Consider the following 24,074-nt stretch of genomic DNA (forward strand, 5'->3'; position numbering starts at 1 on the left):
AAATGATTTACCCCTTCATGTGTCCGATGAAAAAGTTAGATGTGAGTTCTTCGCGGATGACTCTTCTGTTCACACCAGTCAAAAATCTTTGGAATACGTCAACTCTTCTCTTCAAACAAGTGTGGATGAAATCACTGAGTGGTGCGTTTCTAATGCAATGATCATTCATCCGATTAAAACAAAGAGTATGGTGATAACCACGAGACAAAAACTCCAATTAAGTACTTTACAATTACAACTGTCAGTTGGTTCAACTCAAGTGCAGCAAGTTAGGGAACATAAATTATTGGGTGTTACCATTGATCAAGAGTTGAAATGGCAAACTCATTTGAGTAATATTTGCAAATTAGTATCAACAAATTTGTACCTGTTATCAAAATTAAGGCATTACGCAGATTCTGCAGCACTCAAAATGTTCTATTACGCCCACATAATGCCTCATATAAACTTCGCATCGACACTTTGGGATAACTGCAGTGGTATTCATTTAAAAAGACTCAATTCCCTGCATCGCCGAGCTGGAAAACTTATTCTGCATGATTTGAATAGGTCCACGGATGATAAACTAAAGCTCCTGAATTTCCTCCCCTTGAAAGATCAGTTGACGTTAAACAAGGCTGTGTTCATGTATAACATTCTAAATGACGACTGTCCTAAATATTTGCAATCACATTTCAAACATGCCACAAAAAGATATGGGTCCCAAAAAACCATCCCTCCTATACCTCGCATAGACCTCTACAATTCGAGCTTAGCCTTCTCGGGAGCGTTTCTCTGGAACTCCTTCCCCCAACAGATAAGAAATGCAACTTCAGTGAAAATGTTTAAGAGACAGTCACGTTCACACATCATTCGTGAATGAAATGTCTTGTTCGATTGTTATTTTGTTAAACATTTTGTACTAGTGTTAACGGATGTGTAGCTGATCGGAGCAACTTTATTCCCAAATGAAAGGTATAACTATGTCAATGTAATTTTGTAATTTTTGAGTTCTCCTTATGTAATTCCTTAAATGCACATTGTGTTGCATTCCATACAATGTATTTCTGTATTTTATATGATTGAATTTATATTTTTTTATGTGCGTCTGTCTTTATGTGTTGTATAAAGGACAGGTTGGAAGAATAGGTTTTGCCTGAAACCTTTATCCTTTTGTAATAAAGTTCTGAGTCTGAGTCTGAGTCTGAGTCTGAGTCTCTCTCTCTCTCTCTCTCTCTCTCTCTCTCTCTCTCTCTCTCTCTCTCTCTCTCTCTCTCTCTCTCTCTCTCTCTCTCTCTCTCTGTCTGGTTGTCTGTCTGTCTGTCAGTCTGTTTGACTTTTTAGTCCCTGTCGCTGTCTGTCTGCTTTGTTTTGGTGTATGTCCTATTTAACCTTATTTCAAAAGACTAGAACAACTTTCGTGAATAAAACATAGAAATGAATTCCATGAGGGATGAATCATTTACGATGACAATAATGTGCCCTTCCTCCTCCCCCCCCCCCCCCCCCTCTTCACCGAACACATTTTAAGTTCCCAAATCGTGTTATCTGCTGCAAATAATAATTTTCAAGAACGTGTTTCAAATCTTGAGATTAATGATTTCCACACGCCAGGGCATGGCTAGAAAAGAACAGACAAGACAACACGATCCAAGACAAGACAACACGATCCAAGACAAGACAACACGATCCAAGACAAGACAACACGATCCAAGACAAGACAACACGATCCAAGACAAGACAACACGATCCAAGACAAGACAACACGATCCAAGACAAGACAACACGATCCAAGACAAGACAACACGATCCAAGACAAGACAACACGATCCAAAACAAGACAAGACAGGACCATCGAGGACAAGACAAGACAAGACAAGACAAGACAAGACAAGACGATCCAAAACAAGACAAGACAAGTCAAGACAAGTCAAGACAAGTCAAGACAAAACAAGACAAAACAAGACAAGCCAAGACAAGATACACAGAGACAGCAAACAATAGCATTGAATCTGAGATTCTAAACAGTAATTCACTGCATGATGTTTACTCAACGCGAATAATGCAGATTATGTCAAGTTTGAACAAGTCTTGCGCATTTCCCGATATTACATCATGTTATCGATCTGTTTTCATTGGAAACTTTATTACCTCATGTTGCTTCTCTGTGGCTGATCATCAAAAGACACCCTTCCCCTCCCCCATATTGCACTGTATAATTAGACGGATCGCAAAGAAATGAAAGCCCTGAACTCATGTTTGACTGCAGGAGACAATATTTGCAAATATCATCCACAAACACTTGCTGCTTCGTCTGTTTTCACAGGAGTGATTGCCTTCCTCTCTGAAGTCAGTTCAAGCAGAAATATGCTGCCAGAAATAATCTCAAATCATGTTTATGCTCATGCAGAGAAAGGGGTGCATTTCTAAACACTTTTGCAATTTTATACAGACTAAAAGACAACCCCCCCCCCCCCCGCCCCTCTTTCTCTGTCTCTGTTTTTGTCTCTCTGTCTCTCTTTGTCTGTCTGTCTGTCTGTCTGTCTGTCTGTCTGTCTGTCTCTCTCTCTCTCTCTCTCTCTCTCTCTCTCTCTCTCTCTCTCTCTCTCTCTCTCTCTCTCTCTCTCTCAGAGTGTAACAGCTAGTTCATGCCTGTCTCTGTCTGTCTCTGCTCGTCTCCATATGTGCTTTTGTGATTCCGTTTGTCTGCTCGTGTGTTTGTTTGTCTGTCTGATTGTCTATGTCTCTCTCACACACAGACACTGACACAGGCACAGACACACACACAGCCACACACACACAGCCACACAGCCACACACACACACACACACACACACACACACACACATTAACATGAGTTTTTTTTTTATCAAGCCTGTTAGAAAGTAAAAGCATTGTGGGCATTGAATTTCATCCGTTTCCGCTAAGCTGAGTTATATCGCCAAAGTAAAATCAATAAATACTTTTTTTGGGGTTTTTGCTTCTTTTTTTGAGGGGGGGGGGGGGGGGCTGTGCAATTCCTTCCTTGCTGTTCTCTCTGTGACTTGGCTTGCTTCGATTTTTGTCCTCCTGATCTGTTTATGAAAATGGCGGAAATGATAATCGAACTCACAAATTTCATTTCTTGATATTTTGCCTGGGTGTTTTGTGTTTCGTTTCACTTTTATGAGTTACGGGACTTTTAAAGTTCAACTCAAAATTGCGTACGTAATAGCGTAAAAGTGTTATTGTTGATATGTTTTCCCTCCTTCGTTGTTCCTTTCTCTGTTATTTTTTGTTAGAAGCCGTATCTTCTTGAGTTGAGGTGCCTTGCATCGTGAACATTTTTGATTGAAGCATATGATGTCGGTGAGCGTGAACTGAAGTTCAAAGAAAGGCAGCCCCTCACATGTTCGTTTGAACTGTTTAACTAAATAAAAAGTGCAAGAAAGAGATAAGAAACCATACAACTGCCCGCTTGAGAAGGACACACACACAAACACACGCACACACACGCACACGCACACACACACACACACACACACGCACACACACACACACACACACACACATACACACACACACACACACACACACACACACACACACACACACACACACACACACACACACACACACACACACACTTCAGAAGCCGCTTGATGTCAACTCCCCGAAAGCTTTGCCGCCATGTCTGCACTTTTTTTTTTATAAGCATACTTATCAATAGCAGATATACAATACAAGCAAGCATTTTGTAAACTTAAAATAAGTGCCCATGACTTGAGAATTGAAACGGGGAGATATACTAAGATACCAAAAGAGAACAGACTATGCCTAAAATGTGGGACATTATAAGATGTTTGATGGGTTGTTGACAGACCAGCTTTTTTGTCGGTCCAAGGGGGAGCATATCGTCTTTTGTTTCAAAACAAAAGTCGATATGCCCCCCGAGACACAAAAGTATGCTTCTCTCCGATTGCATATCAAAACCTGAACAGATCTGTGAGGTTGCACTTTTACACGATAAGGACTGTACTTTTAAGGAAGAAGTCCTGCAGTTAGAATTCAGACGAACTTTGCGTGAAGCTTATCAAACACCTAAGAGCCAGCTGGGCAGATTACGAACGGCAATCAAACGGGCATCTGTTTCGTGCCCAAAACATACATTAATGATGACTTCGCGTCTTTGATCGAGTTAGGTTGATTAAAATACAGCCTACAACGTTCCACTGCATTTTGTGTTCACGAGTTTCGTTCGTATCAAGGTCACTACGAGACACTGGGCTACTGGGGGGAAGTCAGACGAAAGAGAAAAGATTGCATGTACACAGACGGAAAAAACATGATGAAATGTTGACAGGTGACAAGACCAGAAGGACGGAAAGGTGTGTACGTGTACAACTAGACGGAGAGAGGGAGAGGAGAGAGAGAGAGAGGGGTGGAGAGAGAGAGAGGGAGGGAGAGAGAGAGAGAGAGAGAGAGAGAGAGAGAGAGAGGGGGGAGGGAGGGAGAGAGAGAGAGACAGCCAGCCAGCCAGCCAGCCAGCCAGCCAGCCAGACAGACAGAAATAGAGAAACAAACAAGTTGTAGCCACATATGTATTTCATTCGTCCGGATTACTTCATTCACAAGACATAACGATCCATTTGTTATTTGGATTAGAATCTCTTGGGGTTTTATGTTGGACACACTATAATTCTGACGGGCAGGTGTTATAGCAGACTCTGTTAAAGACCGCAGGTCAGGTTGAACTAACCCAAAACAAGCCATGCGAAATCCAAATTACGTTGCATTACATTCATTTGAGGGGCTCTTTTGCCATTGGCGACCCGCCATGCCGACGAAAACAAATTCTCAAGTTTCGGAGTAAGAGAAATTGAGATGAGACAAAAATGTACCACTCAGGCAGGCAGACAATTAAATAGACGTGCATGGGTGTGATTTGATTTCGGGAGTCGGCAAAACGCCTAAATTCATTTTAAATCGCCTTAAACGTTGCCCAACTTTTTCCATGGTGGGGATAACGTGACAACCAGGACTGCCTTAATTGAACTTCCGCAATTTCGAGCACCAGACCACTGAACACATCCTCCAGCGATGCACCATCATTGAGAGTCTGAGGAAAACCGTGTGGCCAACTGCCGTCTCCCTCCACTGTAAGCTGTACGGAGGAAAGGAAGACCTGGAGAAGACAGCATCATTCGTCTCGCTGTCCGGGCTGACAATGTAATATAACGTGTGATCGACAAGAAGAAAAGAAAGAAGAAGAGCTTCCGCAAAGTTGCCTTAGAAAAAGAAATCCTAGCGACATCTGTCCAGACACGCTTTCGTTGCTATTCTTAGTCACTGACTGACTCTATCCAGTTCTTACCGCCATGGCGTTTCTTTTCCCCGACTCACAAACAAACGCGGGAGCATAACTTTGGAACTTTTCAAAGTGGATGTACGTTTTGCTTTTAATCCGTATCTACATTCTTTAAGACTAAATAGTTCTCAATGTGAAATACACAGACAGAAAGAGAAAGAATAAGAAATGCCTGAATGTAAACACCGGATAGAACCGACATATTCCTACACATGAGTCTGACAGTTTGACGAGTAGGCGATAGGTCAGTCAGTCCATCAGGCATATGGAATGAACAGAAGAACAACAGGCCTTAAACAAAAGAGCAAAAGACAGAAGAAAAGCTGAGGCGGGAACATAGACAGACAGACATGCAGGCAGCAAAAGAAAAGAAAACTGCGCAGACACGCGGGCTCATATCGCAAGAAGCAATTGATAAATGTATTTGACTGTCTCCGTTGATCGTACGACACTCCAGCATATACTGTATTGTATTGATAATGGCGAAAAATATCCGCCAAAGGGCAAATACTCACGCAAAGAGATGATTCAGCCGCATGTGAATTCAAGCGTGCATCAGTTTTTGTGCATACTCATTTATCGGTTTACCCATTCCAAAAAGGACCGTTTGATTCCATCCATGATGACAAAAATGTGCCTCTCCCCCCCTCCCGAAAAAAGTTCAAGTTCACAAATTTCGAAACAGAAAGACAGACACACAGACAGACACACAGACAGACACACAGACACATATAAAGACAGATATAGAGACAGAAAAAGAAACAGACAAAGAGACAGCCAGCCAGCCAGCCAGCCAGCCAGCCAGTCAGCCAGCCAGCCAGCCAGTCAGCCAGCCAGCCAGCCAGACAGCCAGCCAGCCAGCCAGACAGATAGACAGACAGACAGACAGACGGACAGACAGACGGACAGACACACAGACAAATAGACAGACAAAGAGACAGACAAAGAGACAGACAGAGAGTCAGACAAAGAGACAGACAAAGAGATACAGAGACAGACAAATACACAGACCGACACTCACTCTCAACCATCCAAGCCGGCGTAATACTCACATAACTCAGCATAGGCAAATTCCACGCAGCGGCAACACGACCTTCGTGGTTGCACGTCTCTTCAGGGCCTAGGAACACATCCACACCTCGTCGCCACATGTCCGTGATAACCCTCAGGTTTCCTGCAATGCTTCCGTGCGTGTCGTTCCACACGAAGTGAAGCTCGTAGCCCGGGATCACCCGATTCTTGTTGATGTCCTCGATGGCGTACGTAAGTGCTCCGGAGATGACCCTGAACTGACGCAGAACCAGGATCGTGTCGAAGCAGGTGTCCTCTATAGGCAGGTACCCGATGACCAGTTTCTTCAGCTTGGAGGACGAGGGGGAGGAGGCAGAGGAGGAGGGAGATATGGAGGAGGAGGATGGGGAAGTGTAGGTGATGAGGTGGGTCCGGTTGGGCGGAGGGTCGACGTTGGTGAGCTTGCAGATGCGAGGGTCGATGCCAGAGACGTTGGACTTGCCGAGGAGACTCGGGCTATAGGAAGATGAGTGCCTTCGGGGAGTCAGGATGGCGTTGGTGAAGCTCCTCGATGGAAGTATTACCACCACAAGCGAGAAAACAATCCACAGAAAAGCAGAATTCCTTCCCCGTCTGATGAACAGGACTTTGCTGATCGCGCCTGGATGGTTGGCGTACTCCATACTTTAAGCGTAAATTGAGCAGCAATTCTTAGGTGAAGACTGCAATGTAACTTTTTAGAGAAGTTCCTTTGAAAAGTCAGCGACAATGAGCAGTGTGAGTTGTATTCAGTGAGACATCTCTTGCACAGTATACAGTTTCAAGAGGACATATTTTAGTCTTATCATGTTGTTTCAAGTAATCGAAATATCAAAACACTGATTGACAGATGAAGACGGAAACACATAAATTCCTGAAATATATACAACCAACATATCTCACGTTATGACAACCTTGCACGTGAACAGGTGTCTCTGGATATCAATACGGATACAGAGCATTCACGTATCATCCTGTACACGCAGACACATTTTACCGAGAAGATTTTGCAAATGTACCAAACATGATTGTGTTGCAAGTGTTCCAAAGTCCCATCTACCGCAATAGCGAACAAACTCCAAAACGATAATGGAAATCCAGGTTATGAGGATAACTCAATTTAATTATGAACACAGACTCGAATCAGGACCGTCTGAAAATGACCAGTCTGGGTTTGGATATCAGTTGCCGTTAGCTGTGAATGAAATCTACTCCAAGTGCCAAATACTGCCCCTCTTTCTGTCCGCTAGTATAGGCTGTCTCGAAGTCAAAAGAATTGATCGACTGGACAATGTGAAAAAGTAATCCGTCTCTGCTAAAACTAACGAGACATTAAAAGCCGAGGGGAATTTGTTCTCTTCGTTTTCTGCAGGACATTGACCGTCATCTTAAAGTACGTTATCCGGCGGCGTTGAAAGATGCCATGGCCAAAGCTGTTTCATGTACAAATAAAACTCGAATTGTCTTGGTGAACAAACAAGGATTATATTAGTTGTTTGTAGTTCTGTATGGCAGATATTCACAGCACCTTCGCAAGACGAACCAAATAAGAAGAGATAACTTATTTTCAAAATCCAAGCTGTGCAGAATTACCGATTGTTGGACTCACATAATTATTTGTAGCCTGTATATCCAGATTATCAAATCCAAGAGAATTATATTGTCAGATCACAGATCACAGGTTCTTTCACATGTCTGAAGAATGCTTTTGCACTTGCACTGAATGTGTAGCTTTCAACCACCGTATTTAACAATTAATTGGCAGGGCAATGCACAGGGTTGAAATTATTGATTTCACAAATCACAGCAATCGTTCAGATACGCAGACGTAACGAATCGCAGAATTTGCAAAATGTGGTTTGTCATCCCTCCACAGGATTTTAACAGATCATTGAGGTAAAACTTGTGCATCATGTCGGGGACTCCTCGCGCAGCAGACACTTATCGTTACGAAGAATCTTCATAGGCCCCGTTGCTAAACAATGTTGTAGGTAAAATCCGGTCACTTTCCTAGACATTCTAACAGAAGAAGACACGGTCTGTTTCATAAAAACGTAGGAGGTTGGCTGGTGTGGTATTTGTAAGACGGCCTTGACTGTTCTGCTGAAACAAATTAAAGAAAAGTTAAAATCATGATTACCAGTGTAATGTGAGCTGTTTATCGTATTTCAAGCGCCAGGCAATGGAAAACAAACAAAAGTCAAAAAACAAAAACAACAACAACAACAAACGAATTTGTTTGTTCGTTCATGGGCTGAAACTCCCACGGCTTTTACGTGTATGACCGTTTTTACCCCGCCATTTAGGCAGCCATACGCCGCTTTCGGAGGAAGCATGCTGGGTATTTTCGTGTTTCTATAACCCAACCAACTCTGACATGGATTACAGGATCTTTTTCGTGCGCACTTGGTCTTGTGCTTGCGTGTAAACACGGGGGTGTTCGGACACCGAGGAGAGTCTGCACACAAAGTTGACTCTGAGAAATAAATCTCTCGCCGAACGCGGGGACGAACTCACGCTGACAGCGGCCAACTGGAGTACAAATCCAGCGCGCTACCGACTGAGCTACATCCCCGTCCTACAACAAACGAAAGAACGCTAGGAACGAACGAACGAACGAACGAACGAACGAACGAACGAACGAACGAACGAACGAACAAACGAACGGAAATACGAACGAACGAACGAACGAACGAACGAAAGAACGAACGAACGAACGAACGAATGGACGAACGAACAAACGAACGAACGAACGAACGAACAGACGAACGAACGAACGAACGAACGAACGAACGAACGAACGAACGAACGAACGAACGAACGAACGAACGTACAAACGAACGAACGAACGAACGAACGAACGAACGAACGAACGAACGAACGAACGAACAAACACACAAACAAACAAACAAACGAACAAACAAACATGTATTATTCCGCTATTCCGCCGGTGTCGCTATTTAGAGATGTTTCTTTACCACGAGACTAGTCTTCACGACGGCTGAGCCGGAGTGAGACGCCAGCAAGTCGAGTATGGAAAAAAGTGCCATTTTTCACAATGCCAAATTATGTTTGTTTTTGGATTTAACCTGTTCTTAATTTCTAAAAAGTGAAGAAAGGTCGTGCATGACCTTTTATAAATGTTTAGTGAAATAGTAGATAGCATGACACTTTTAGGCGCACTATCAACAAAGAAAACAGACGATTTCGAGGACACAAACAGAATATCATACACCACAGACAAAAGACAAATTGACAAAGAAATACGAACATCCAGGAAATAAACTAATATCATCCTTATTGCCATGCAATCAATGTCTTCATTTACTACATCGTAAACATTATTCATGTTACCATACAGATTTATCACCAATCCCATTAGGGGCTATTATAACCGACATTGGCATATTTGCCAGATGGACTGAAAGCGGTAATGACTGTACGTCCTCGCTGCGCATACAGTGTGACCGATTCGACTGTGACCAATTCGACTGTGACCAATTCGACCCACCATCTCACATCTGGCCAGGCTGTTAACATGGGACAAGGCCATCCCTCCACTTGGGCACACACCGAAAATCAACAGCCTGCAGTGGTGCTCTCTCTGCACAAAGTGGGAATTCTTTGATGGAATTCTTCAATGAATTGATTTCTGAACAAACCCAAATGTGACCCTCCACCGCGGAATGAGTCGCATGTCACCTTTGCATGATTTTCATATTTTTTTTTACATTTTTCTATAAAGTTTTTTATGCTCTATCCAGTGGTGAAAACCGTTTTAGAAAAGAGCGAAAACTGTTTGAGTTATACGCCTGTGACTAAGGTGAACCTCACACTGTCACCAGACACTCCCCGGACTTATATTACGCCTAGCGCAGAACCGCGCGAGGTGACATGCGACTCATTTCGTGGTGAAGGGTCACAAATGCCAATTTGTGAAATGAATTGAAAAAACCCGAATTCTCACTTATGCACAGGAACCAACCAGGATGTTGATTTTCGGCATGTGCCCAAGTGCAGGAGTAGCCTTGACCCATGCAACAGCCTGGCCAGATGTGAGATGGTGGGTTGAATTGGTCACAGTCGAATTGGTCATGGTCGAATTGGTCAAAGTCGAATTGGTCACAGTCGAATTGGCCAGATCTGAGATGGTGAGCCGAATCATCGAATAGTGGAATTGTCGCGCTTCTCCAAATATTAGCATAGTCTGTCGCAGTCGGTATCACAATGAGCTTTTCAAATTTGTCGCAAAATCCTCTGTCGCAGTTTATCGCAAAATCGGGTCAACGACAACTAAAACCACACCAACAACCACACCAACAACAACAATAACAAACACACCAACAACCACAATCACAACCACAACCACAACAACAACCACACCAACAACAACAACCGCGACAACCGCGACAATTACCTGCTCTGACTTACTGTAAAACAAAAACGACAATTTCGACGCATTAACCTTCACACAGTTTTTTTTAAAGCTTTTTTTTATCCAATACTTGTATTTGAATTATGGGGTTTGGACACGTACTTTGAAGTTTGAGAAAAGAAAGTTCCAATCTTAACCAATCTTGTCCATAGCAAAACTCTCCATGCGCAGAGTGTCTTCTTTACGAAAGTTAAGGACGTACATCATTCAAACATAACGTATCGTAACAACTGGAAACACATCCAGTATTCAAGCAAAAACCCTAGACTTATCACACATGTATGTCTGTACTAGCTGAAGAAGAAACAAGGCAAAACACTTCCACAGGCGGTCAATATTCTTCTAATATTGCCCTGATTACTACAATGTTGTCAATGTTGTCAATGTCGTCACCAGTTTACACCATCCTATATATCCACCTTGCAGTATATATTAACATATCACTACTCCCACCGCCCTGATATGGCCCTTCGTGGTCGGCTGGGCGTTAAGCAAACAAACAAACAAACAAATCACTACTCCCCGGGGGTTAACAACCGAACAAGCGCCTTTGCCAGATGGACTTAAAAGCTTGCCAGAAACGCTTCAGCCTCCATGTAATATAATTGATTGAGAGATGCGGAAGGTGTTCTACTTTTTCCATCGTCTCGGCTTTCATGCTCATTTGGTGGCAAGCAACCGCGAGAACATAATGTCACGACGTGCCTGTTACGGTGGATAGCTGGCATTATTGTCTGCGTGTCGATGCCAAAAACAGGGAACGGATAAAGTGAGATAAGGAGATAGGAGAGGAGGAAAAACGGGATAACAAATATAACGAAGCAAAAGTTGAGTAGGAGCAAGAAGAAAAAGAGTCGGTGGCTCCATCTTAGATTTAATACGTCTACTGGTGACAAACGAACAAATAAACAAACAAACTGATGAATAAACAAATGAATAAATATGTTAGCAAAGAAAGAAAGAAAGAAAGAATGAAAGAAACAAAAAGAAAAAAAAGACAGACAGACAGAAAGTAAGGCAAAAAGGAAGAAAGAAAGAAAGATAGAGAAAAACAGAAATGAGACACCGAATAGTTAATTCAAAGATAAATGAATTAATACATACATAAATCTATTAAAAATATTCACTGGTAAACAAACAGATACATCAATACAATTATATAAGACAATAAAAAATGGGTCTCTACACAATTTGTTTGTTTGTTTGCTTAACGCCCAGCCGACCACGAAGGGCCATATCAGGGCGGTGCTGCTTTGACATATAACGTGCGCCACACACAAGAAAGGATAAGGATAAGACAAGATTGTATATAGTCCATGAGGGTAACCTCACAGAAATTCGGGCTGCTTTCTCCCTGGGGAAAGCGAGCTGCCATACAGTATACGGCGCTACCCATTTTTAAAAAAAATTTCCTGCATGCGTGTATTCATGTTTCCAAGCCCTGAGACTTAATGCCGTGTGAGATGGAATTTTGTTTACACTTTATTTCAAGTCACACGGGTATTTGGTGGACATTTTTATCTATGCCTATACAATTTTGCTATGAAAGACCCTTTTGTCAATCGTGGGATTTTTAACGTGCACACCCCAATGTAGTGTACACGAAGGGACCTCGATTTTTCGTCTCATCCGAAAGACTAGCACTTGAACCCACCACCTAGGTTAGGAAAGGGGGGAGAAAATTGCGGCCTGACCCAGGCCTGAACACGCAACCTCTCGCTTCCGAGCGCAAGTGCGTTACCACTCGGCCACCCAGTCGCAGCACAGGCTTCATGTCTCACCCAGTCACATTATTCTGACACCGGACCAACCAGTCCTAGCACCAACCCCATAATGTCAGACGCCAGGCGGAGCAGCCACTAGATTGCCAATGTTAAAGTCTTAGGTATGACCCGGCCGGGGTTCGAACCCACGACCTCCCGATCACGGGGCGGACGCCTTACCACTAGGCCAACCGTGCCGGTGTCTATACACAAGCATTCTTTCTTTCTTTATTTGGTGTTTAACGTCGTTTTCAACCACGAAGGTTATATCGCGACGGATACACAAGCAGTTAAAAGAAGAACATGATGATGATGAAGAACAACAGGACACGACACTGATCTCACAACGACAACAACGACGACGACGACAACGACGACGGACAAGAAGAACACACAGAGCAAGATGAACAAAAAGAGCAAGAAGAACAACAAGAATATGAAAAAAAGAAAAAGAAAAAAACACTACACAGAACAAGGACAATAATAATGACAATAAGAATAACAAGAACAACAAGAGAAACTGGATACACGCAGTGACCCGAATACCACAACCACCTCAAGACCTCCGTCCAATGACACATTATTTCACCTTACACAATCATCATATTAGTGAGTGTGCATGCTTTGCAACCCTTCTCCGCTATTCCCTAACAATGGGAACAACTGTCATTTACAGCCGTATCATTTTCATGCTTGACATTCTGCACCTTCCGAGGACGTTTCTGCAGCTCGTTAGTGCCTTCAGTTAGTGTCATGTTCGACTGAACTTGGTAAAGACAAGAAAAATGGATATTCCGCATCGTTACTATTTACCTGTTTGTTTGTCTGTTCGTACGCCTGTCTGTCGGTCAGTCTGATGTCTGTCGGCAATCCGTTTGTGTATGTGTCCGCCCAAGCGTGTCTTTTTTGCCTGTGTCTTTCTCGTCTAGTGTTTACCGGGTTTTCGTGTTATTTTCTCTCCTAACTAAAGGTGCCGAATTCCGAAAATTACTCCGTCGAAGTTTCATTTGGCTATACATGGAACTAGTGGTTAGCCCCATCATTTGAACCAGTGAGACTGACGGGCGCTGTGGCCTAGTGGATAAAACACCGGCATCTGAAGTGAAACCCCCCGCGGGTTAGGGGGAAGAATTTACCCGATGCTCCCCAGCATGTCGTAAGAGGCGACTAACGGATTCTGTTTCTCCTTTTACCCTTGTTAAGTGTTTCTTGTATAGAATATAGTCAATTTTTGTAAAGATTTTAGTCAAGCAGTATGTAAGAAATGTTAAGTCCTTTGTACTGGAAACTTGCATTCTCCCAGTAAGGTAATATATTGTACTTCGTTGCAAGCCCCTGGAGCAAATGTTTGATTAGTGCTTTTGTGAACAAGAAACAATTGACAAGTGGCTCTATCCCATCTCCCCCCTTTCCCTGTCGCGATATAACCTTCGTGGTTGAAAACGACGTTAAACACCAAATAAAGATTAAGAAAAGAATCTGAAGTGAAAGGTCGAGTGTTCAATCCCGGCCGTGCCTGGCGGGTTCAGGTGGATATCATTCCGATTTCATAGGCCAACTTATATGCAGACCTGCTAGTGCCTTATGTCCCTTCGTGTGTACACGCAAGCACACGACCACGTACGCACTGAAAAGATCATGCAATCCATGTCAGAGTTCGGTTGGTTATAGAAACACAAATTAACATACCAAGCATACATCCTCCGAAATCGGCGTATGGCTGCCTAAATGGCTCAGTAGAAACGGTAATACACGTAAAAACCCAAGTGAACGTGGGAGTTTCAGTCCATGAACGAAGAAAAAGAAGAAGGAAAAAACCCAGTGAGGCAAACACACTTGGCCCCTGATCTGTTGTCGAAAACGATCATGGTGACGAATGGAGAGCTCCAGTGAGCACATTTTCGAAAAAAAAGGTTATTAAATCGAGCGGACACTGCATGAAATGCACATCGGAGCTCAATATATTCACCGTGATGCCACAATCGCTTGTCTCCACTGATCAGCGGCGTGTGCTTACTTCACTCAACGGGGTGAAACTCTTCCGCAGCCCATAACCAAACCCGATACAGCGTTATTTTCCGAACCTCGTCTATTCCCTGTGACTCGATCGCGACTGTTGGGCGCGGTGTCACGATTTCATCTTTCGCCTGTGTACATATTTCCCCCTCGGTATAATACTCAAGACTGAAATGTTGTTTCCTGGTAAATTAATAAAGAAGTGAAATTATTTATGGACGAAAAGCATGTCAGTTTCTTGCATGGGAAGAAAATTGGTGGTGAAATTTAATAGATTTCACCCCCAAAATCGATTTTTTTGAAAACGTGTACCGAGTGCTTACGTCCCTTGAGTAAGAAGGGAAACATTTGAGGATGAATCAAATTTCAAGTTAAATAAAAAAAAATTGGTTGGACAAATTTGGCCCCATGAATGTAAGGTACACAAGGTCGCTTATCAGTACTATCGAAGGGTGGTTTTTTGTTCAGTGTAGAGTTTATACTAGATCAACGAGGCCGAGAATCGAAATATCAACACGGCGAAAGATGAAAACGTCACACCCGCGCTCACCTATGTCATTTCAGCAGGACAGACGACGCACTGCAGATTATTACAGCCCGCTGCACGCTGCATGAAAAGAAGACAGGCCAAGAGTACTCGTCATAACCCCTACCACGGCATCAATAATCTGCAGTGCGTCGTTTGTGCCGCTGATTCTGCGCAGGTATAACTTGGCCCTTACCTGCGCTGGTGATGGTTTCTGCTTGAGTGCGTCTGTGTTGCTGGATCTGAGATTCAACAGCTGTGTCTGTTTGAGTATGTGGTTCTAAACCCCCGATTTTGTTATGGAATACCAGCTTGTAAGAAGCATATATGATGTGTCTCTGAATGTGTGTCCTAAAACCCCGTTTCTCACCGAGAATCGGAGATATAATTATTATATGCAAACTGCCAATTTGGTTGTACATGTATAGTCATTTTCTTTTTCTCTCTCCATGAAATAGCCGGTTTTGGGGGATAACTCCGTCTGGTTTTTTTTTTGCGCCGCGGAAGAGTTGCATTCCTTGAAGATGGGCAAATTGTGAACACGCCGATAGCGTCACAGTGAACATTCAGCTTCGGTGTGCATGTTTTTGAAAGCAAAAGCCAACATTATCCATACCAAGCGGACACTATCAAAATGCAGTGTTCACTCGAATGGATGACTTTTCTTCAAATACATGCATACCGAGCCTCATTAATTGTTCACTGGAAGGCTATTGGTGTGTTTACATCTTGCCTCTCCTTCATCAAGGAATACTACTCTTCCACAGCACAGAAAAGCCAAGACGGAGTTATCCCCCGATACCGTTCATTACATGAAAACACAAAAAATGACTACAACCAATTTGACAGTTTGCATATATAGATTGTATATGTGCTTCAAGGAATACAACTCTCCTACATCGTAAAAAAAACAACCCACACACACACACCAAAACAAACACACACAAAAAAACAACAACAACAACAACAAACAAACAAACAAAAAACACCAGCAACCAACAGTATCATTTCCAATCCGGTGATTGCATGTCTATTTTCTTTACAAAGGACCTAAGAAATATTTTAATCCATCTCAGTTGTCTGTTCTGATCTTCTTTCTGACTTCTCATCTTAGGGTAAGATAAGGGTAATAATCTATTTAGTCGTGTGAGGTTACCCTCATGGAAATTCGGACTGATTTCTCACTGGAGAAAGCGAGCTGACATATTACACTACCACGCTACCCTTTTTTTTTTTTTTTACCTTTTCGCTCGTGCGTGAATTCGTGTTTACAAGCAATGATACTTTCGCTGTGAACTTGGGTTCTTTATCGTGCGCATGCGTGCACCCTGGGGTGTTCGGACACCGAATAGAGTCTTGACTCTGGGGAACAAATCCGTAGCCGAACGTGGGGATCGAACCCACGCCGATAGCGAAAACTGGTTTTGAAGCCAGCGCCGTTACCGACTGAGCTATTTCTTTCTCTTTGCCTTGGAGATATATTGCACTGTCGTGTTCCCATCAATTCTGCTCTGTCTATTCATCTTTTTCTTGATTATCGCCGAAGGTTGATTGTCGAAGATTTTTTCTTCTCTCTTTCTCTACGTTTTCCCCAAACTTTGTTGTCTATTTATTTCATTTTTTTTCTCAAGGTCTCAATACAAAGTTGTTCGTTACTGTCACCTCTCTTGTTGTCAATTCCCGCCTACCCCCCCCCCCCCCCCCCCCGTCCTTTTTCAACCCCATTAAACACCCTCCAAACTCTTTCCTCTACAACCCACCTTCCGTTTTCTCTTTGTATCAATTTACGCACAAAGAAAGCTCTTCAAATCAATTTCGATCAGTGCGTCAGCTGCAATCCACGGGATTACACATTCAATTTACCACCAAAAAAAGAAAAAGAAAGACAGACAAAAAAGGATTGCTCAAGATTAGTTACAATGAATAAAATCTCCAGGGCGTTCTTCTGTCTGTTTCCGGAGAAAACATTGATTCAGTCGAGCGGCGCGGCAGTTGATTACATTTCCATTCTTTCACACACGGATACTAATACTCATTAACTTTTTTATGTTTTCCACATTCGTTCAGATCAGCATCTTGTGTACGTTTCGTGAATGATTTTGCTGTTGCAGACCGTGTTGTATTTATGTTATGCGTGTATGTGTTTTGCGTGAATTGCATTCCTACTTCCTGTTCCCGAATCTATTGTTTTTGTAGTAGACCATCAACAACGACAAACTGAAATATTGCTTACTAATCATTTTATTTTTTTCATTCATTAAAAAGTATCTTTTGGAGAAAAAAATCCATATCCCACAAACATGCTGTAATTTACAACATCCGATTTTGCTGTTCATCAACGTCAGGTTTGTAAACGCAGAACGAAAAACAGAGACAAAAACAAAAAGAAACAAATAATTACGTCACAGAGAAACGGCAAGATAAAAATAACAGTAATACTTGAGGTACCACACAAAATGACGATAGCTCCTTTTTAGTTATCAATAAGAAAAGAAAAGAAAAGAAAAGGAAACAACGAAAGAAAATAAAGCAAACAATGTTTAGGTAAGAACTTGGCTGCAAGGTAAAATCATTTTAAACATGTATTTAACAAAAAAGAAAACAAGAGGCGAAGCCATCAAGGCTCACGTAAGAAATCGAACAGTAACACAAACTCAATCACTCCGTCTCACACACACACACACACACACACACACACACACACACACACACACACACACACAGAAAGAGCATCTATAGGTGAAACTGTGCAAGAAAGCGAGACACTAGATCTAGATCTGTCTGTCTGCATGTTACAAGGACACGACTGCCAACTAGTCTCGGCGCGCTCAAAATAATAATGACCGAGACTGTCAGTACTTCCTTCGCGTGACGTCTAACCCTCTTACGTCATAATGTGACGTCAATGTAATGTGACGTCTTCAAATGTTAGAGTTTCTACCACAGACATACACACGCACAGACGCACGCACGCACGCACGCACAGACAGACAAAGTTACGATCGCATAGGCTACACTTACGTGAGCCAAAAAGAATATAAGACTGTAGGGACGGCAAATGCTGTCATCAGTGACGCCTCTTATCAAATTTGAGCTCTTGTCTCCCGTACCTATTACTGTATAGTCCATTTCCGTACACAGATGATAACCAACAGATTACATACGTTATAAATGAAATAAATCATACTCGTGCACAGGAACATCATCGTCATTATACACATCTCCCACACAATAAATATATACGTCAAAGGCAGAAAACCGACTGCTTACTGCTAATTATCACTAAACACTTGAAACCACAGAGTCCGGAGATCAATAAACTTCACGTTGATATTGTTTTGTTTAAGTGTGCATCACAGTTGTTGGGTAATCATTGTTAGATGCCACTTCATTTGAATAAGATATTGTTTAGACCAATTAACTGTCCTCCAAAGACAGAACGTAACCAGACTACTTACCACAATTTCCCACGAAACACGTCACACCACATACAACTCCGGGGCTGATCAATTAACTTAACCACGTGTGCACACAGTAAGCGAAGTCCGCGAAGATAAGTTCATTATGGCTAAAAGACGCGACAGTTGTTCGCGCTAGCCTCGCGGTCATACTCCATACACTGCGCACTTTTTCCACACACACACACATTTCATTTGGTACCGCGGGCACCATGGTCTCCCCTCTATCTCCCTCTTTCTCTCTATCAGTCTCTGTGTGCCTGTATGGCGTATTCCAGCGTCGTGTGTGTGGAGTTCTTCCCTTCCTTCTTTCATTCATACGGCGTACCGTTGGCAGCGCTTGCTTGCCGTCGTAGGCGTCAGGTCTGGGCAGCTATAGATGTGCACTGCTTTGCTTGCAGTTCGAACACCGAGTCGTCTGGAGACTATAGTTCTTTAACTGATTGGTGTCTGGAGGAGATGGGGGGGGGGGGGGGGGGGGGGACGTGTGGCCGAAGAGACAAACGAGGGGAGGGGGGGAGACAAAGAGAGAGACAGAGAGAGACAAAGAGAGAGACACAGAGAGAGAGACAGAGACAGAGAGACAGAGACAGACTGACAGACAGACAGACAGACAGACTGACAGACAGACAGACAGACAGACAGACAGACAGACAGACAGAGCGACATGAACAGAAACGCAGAGAGAGACAGAGATAGGAAGACAGAGAGAGAGAGAGAGAGAGAGAGAGAGAGAGAGAGAGAGAGAGAGAGAGAGAGAGAGAGAGAGAGAGAGAGAGAGAGAGAGAACAAGAACAAGAACAAGAACAATTCTTTATTTAACGAGGGTAAAAGAGTAAGCAGTGATCTGCTTTTTTACATCTGGCCCTCGACCAAAAGAGGGACTAGTCTAAAATTGTTAAAGAATAAGCAAGTAAGGAAAACTACTGCTACATGATTATAATAAAATCAAAGTAAGAACATATCATCAATTTACATACAATACATTGCTTAAATGAACAATGTAAGTTCATTTGACATGAGTTAAGTATTATAGAGTAGATTGAACTGAGACATGCCCATTGACATACAGTACATTCGAAAAAATCAGGAAAAGAATCAATAATAATAATAACAAGAAGAGCAAACGCTCGATCGAGTCACTTTCGCAGTTCTGAATATTATATGAGGCATCAGATGGACAGGAAGAAATTGCTATTCACAACACAATGCATACCTGAAGAATTCAAGACATACCTGTGACCTTGAAAAAGGTCAAAGGTCACCAAAGCAGACGTCAAAGTGTAGAGGTCACTGGGAGTCACGTTCACATAAAATTTGAGCCCGGTCACTTTTATAGTTTCCGAGAAAAGCCCAACGTTAAGTTGTGTGTTGCCGAACAGAAAAGGCTAGTTATCTCCCTTGTTTTTCTGATAACGTTCGTAAAAGGCTACAGATGTAAATACTTTGATGTAAAGAATAATCCTACAAAGTTTCAATCACATCCGATGAACTTTGTCAAAGATATAAAATGTCTAATTTTTCCTTTGACGCTGACCTGTGACCTTGAAAAAGGTCAAAGGTCAACGAAACCATCGTTAAAGTGTAGAGGTCATTGGAGGTCACGACTAAACAAAATATGAGCCCGATCGCTTTGATAGTTTCCGAGAAAAGTCCAACGTTAAAGTGGTGTCTACGGACGGCCGGCCGGCCGGCCGGACGGACGGCCGGCCGGCCGGCCGGACAGACTAACACTGACCGATTACATAGAGTCACTTTTTCTCAAGTGACTCAAAAATACATTGTTGAAAAGCACCTGTTGTTGGTTTTAACAACCATTCTAGCGACAACAGATGTTTATTTCGACTTCATGAGATAAGACGTATATCTGGTCTTAAAAACGTTTGTGCTGCTAGTTTGCCATTGGATTGTCGGAAGAGTGTTCCAGAGACTGCTACCTGAATAGACTAAACTAGATTTGAATTGGTCAATCCTAGGCAGAGGCGTGTTTAATCTCATCAATTGGCGTGAATTTTTTAACGTGAATTTGGAAAATATGGTTTGAGGTACACATCCATGAATAATTGTATGCATAAGGGTACCTTTATTATAACTTAGTCTTGCCTTCAGAGGAAGAATGCCTAAGTTTATGTAGTCTAACTCAGATAGGAGGGAGAGAGAGAGAGAGAGAGAGAGAGAGAGAGAGAGAGAGAGAGAGAGAGAGAGAGAGAGAGAGAGAGAGAGAGAGAGAGAGAGAGAGAGAGAGAGAGAGAGAGAGAGAGAGAGAGAGAGAGAGAGAGAGAGAGAGAGAGAGAGAGAGAGAGAGAGAGAGAGAGAGAGAGAGAGAGAGAGAGAGAGAGGATTAGAACAAAAGTGTTTTTCGGACAGTGCGTCAATGTTCAGGCCCATCAGTTCAGATCATATCTCCTTGTTAGTTATTGATCAATTGCTTGTGCTTGCACGATGTATTGACTGATTACTGACTTGATTGCTCGGTTATGTGATAATGTAATTATCCTTTTGATTGGCTCAATTGGGAACATGTCGTGAAAATGTGTGAACAAAATTGTCGAAACCGTATCGATCTCTGGTGTTAATCACTGCTAATCATCTTCATAACATGTTGCACACTTTTGTAAACACTAAAAATTAGCTAGTATTAAAAGTTTCAGCGCAATATGAGCATTCATGTTAAAATAATGACCAATAATTTCTTAAAAGTGATAGGAATTTTCCCCCTCTCAGAAACACGCAAATATTGCGCAATACCAATGAAATTGTGTATCCTGGTGTAAAAGTGGCTGATGAATGCAATCAAAGTAACCAAACACTTTAGCTGTGATTGGGTGGAAGTATGCTTGTACTGTATGTAGACGCTCGGGGAGCTCTGTGATGGTTTACGGGATAAAATTTGATATATTATACAAATAATGTGCATACAAGCTCATCATAGTTATTGACATTGGTGTGCACACGTTAATGAAGATAGATTGATAAACACAGGATACACGGATTTGACAAAATGTTCACACCATGCGCTTCCTTTAGGGGCAAATTATACTTGCGCAGAGCCAGCGGCACAGACGACGCACTGCATATTTTTTCTCAGCACGCTACACGTTGCGTGAAAAAAAACCCAGGCCAGATAGTCGTCATAATCCCTATCGCAGCATGCAGCGCCGCTGACTCCGTGCAGGTATAATTTGCCCCTTAACGTATGGATCTTTCAGTCAAATCAGAGCTAAACTGTCAGCTGGTCTCGCTGCGTGATAAAATGACGGGTCACGCTATGATTCCATACAAAAGCGTGATCACAACATTCAATGTGCGTACGTGCTCAAAGCCCGAGACCCTAAATTAGACGTGGACAAAAATTATACCCTGACCTTTTTTATATTTAGTCAAGTTTTGACTAAATATTTTAACATCGAGGGGGAATCGAAACGAGGGTCGTGGTGTATGTGTGTCTGTGCGTGTGTGTGTGTGTGTGTGTGTGTGTGTGTAGAGCGATTCAGACTAAACTACTGGACTGATCTTTATGAAATTTGACATGAGAGTTCCTGGGTATGAAATCCCCGAACATTTTTTTCATTTTTTTGATAAATGTCTTTGATGACGTCATATCCGGCTTTTCGTGAAAGTTGAGGCGGCACTGTCACGCACTCATTTTTCAACCAAATTGGTTGAAATTTTGGTCAAGTAATCTTCGACGAAGCCCGGACTTCGGTATTGCATTTCAGCTTGGTGGCTTAAAAATTAATTAATGACTTTGGTCATTAAAAATCTGAAAATTGTAAAAAAAAATACAAATTTATAAAACGATCCAAATTTACGTTTATCTTATTCTCCATCATTTGCTGATTCCAAAAACATATAAATATGTTATATTCGGATTAAAAACAAGCTCTGAAAATTAAATATATAAAAATTATTATCAAAATTAAATTGTCGAAATCAATTTAAAAACACTTTCATCTTATTCCTGTCGGTTCCTGATTCCAAAAACATATAGATATGATATGTTTGAATTAAAAACACGCTCAGAAAGTTAAAACAAAGAGAGGTACAGAAACGCGTGCTATCCTTCTTAGCGCAACTACTACCCCGCTCTTCTTGTCAATTTCACTGCCTTTGCCATGAGCGGTGGACTGACGATGCTACGAGTATACGGTCTTGCTGAAAAATGGCATTGCGTTCAGTTTCATTCTGTGAGTTCGACAGCTACTTGACTAAATATTGTATTTTCGCCTTACGCGACTTGTTTTCCATTACTGGACTAACATTTACGGACTTCTGCGAGTACCGCAGTCGGTAATTATGTTCTTTTCAAGAGGCATGGCATCTGAGTTTCTTGTCTTGTTCAGTATTTTGTGTAATGCATATATATGTGTCCTCAGTGACCATAAGCCAAGGTCGCTCGCATCAAGGTCAATGGCAGGGCATGCGGTGTTTAGTTTCGAAGAATGCAGATAGAACATGAGATAGCAAAAGGTCAACATTCTTTCTCGCATAAGCGATCATGTTTACGACCGCAGATCAGCTGAGAGTGTGGTTGTTGTTAAACGGGGTAATGTCATCATTTGACTGGGGCACAGGCTAAAATCCTACAGCATGACTGTTTTCGGTGCAGAGTTGATTTTTGTTGTTGAATTAGGGGAAGGGCTCCTAAGATGGACCGGCTCCTAATATGGACCCCCTCCTGTTCTGACAAACTAACAGCGCTAGAGCGCTCAAAACAATTTCATTGGCTGTATTCACCCTCTCTGCATAACTTGCACATGACTGTCAAAACAGTTGCAGAAACACAAACCTCAATACGAACTATGCTGTCCTCTCCATGAAAATGTACATTTATCTGAACTTACTTATTGCATGTCTCAGCATCGATGTTCTCGTCCCACGCGCTTCATTCATAGTCTCACCTTATTTTTTTTTATTTTTTCTTTTTTCTTTTTCTATTTGATTAATTAATTTTTTTTCTCTGTAAATCCTCCTGTTTTGATTAAGTTCCCCATACCCCCCTCCTACATTTTGTTCTTCTGGTTAATAATTGTGTTGTCCACCATCATGAAAACTTGTGTAACTTAGCATTGTTATGGTCACGTCAAATAAGCATCTGCTTGAGTTCGTGTCCTAGCTGCATTTTTGTCAATTGTTTCATGTCATGTATTTTGAATAAAATTGTGTTTAAACCAAACCTCAAAACCGTTAGGCTTTTTCTCTTTTTTTCACTTTTGGCCTAAAACGGACTTGTTTCTGTCAACAGCCAAACTTTTATCACACAAAAATGGCTATATATGACAGCTAAGACAGTATTTGTTACATTTTAGAAGTTTTGACCCCGAGTTTCTACTGCAAACAAAATAATAGCAAAATCTCAAAGTATGTGTGTGTCCCCTAATATGGACCACCTTGAACAAATCGAAGAAAATGAAAGCTTAAGGCTATTTTCATTAATTCATTAAAAAGCTTGCTGGAAATAACCTATAACTAGCCCTCGAGATTTGAAACAAATATAACA

General features: G+C 42.1%; 1 protein-coding gene across 1 annotated transcript in view; it reads right to left on the reverse strand.

The window, feature by feature from the left end:
* Positions 1 to 24,074, reverse strand: part of LOC138958779 (guanylate cyclase 32E-like) — a 208,202-nt gene that overhangs the window by 152,157 nt on the left and 31,971 nt on the right. The window contains exon 2 of the mRNA XM_070330071.1: positions 6,379 to 8,476. Within this exon, the coding sequence (XP_070186172.1) occupies positions 6,379 to 7,020 (642 nt within the window). The 5' untranslated portion in view covers positions 7,021 to 8,476. The remainder of the gene's footprint in view (positions 1 to 6,378; positions 8,477 to 24,074) is intronic.

This window comes from Littorina saxatilis, linkage group LG2, assembly GCF_037325665.1.
Source record: "Littorina saxatilis isolate snail1 linkage group LG2, US_GU_Lsax_2.0, whole genome shotgun sequence".
NCBI classification, from domain to species: Eukaryota; Metazoa; Mollusca; class Gastropoda; order Littorinimorpha; family Littorinidae; genus Littorina; species Littorina saxatilis.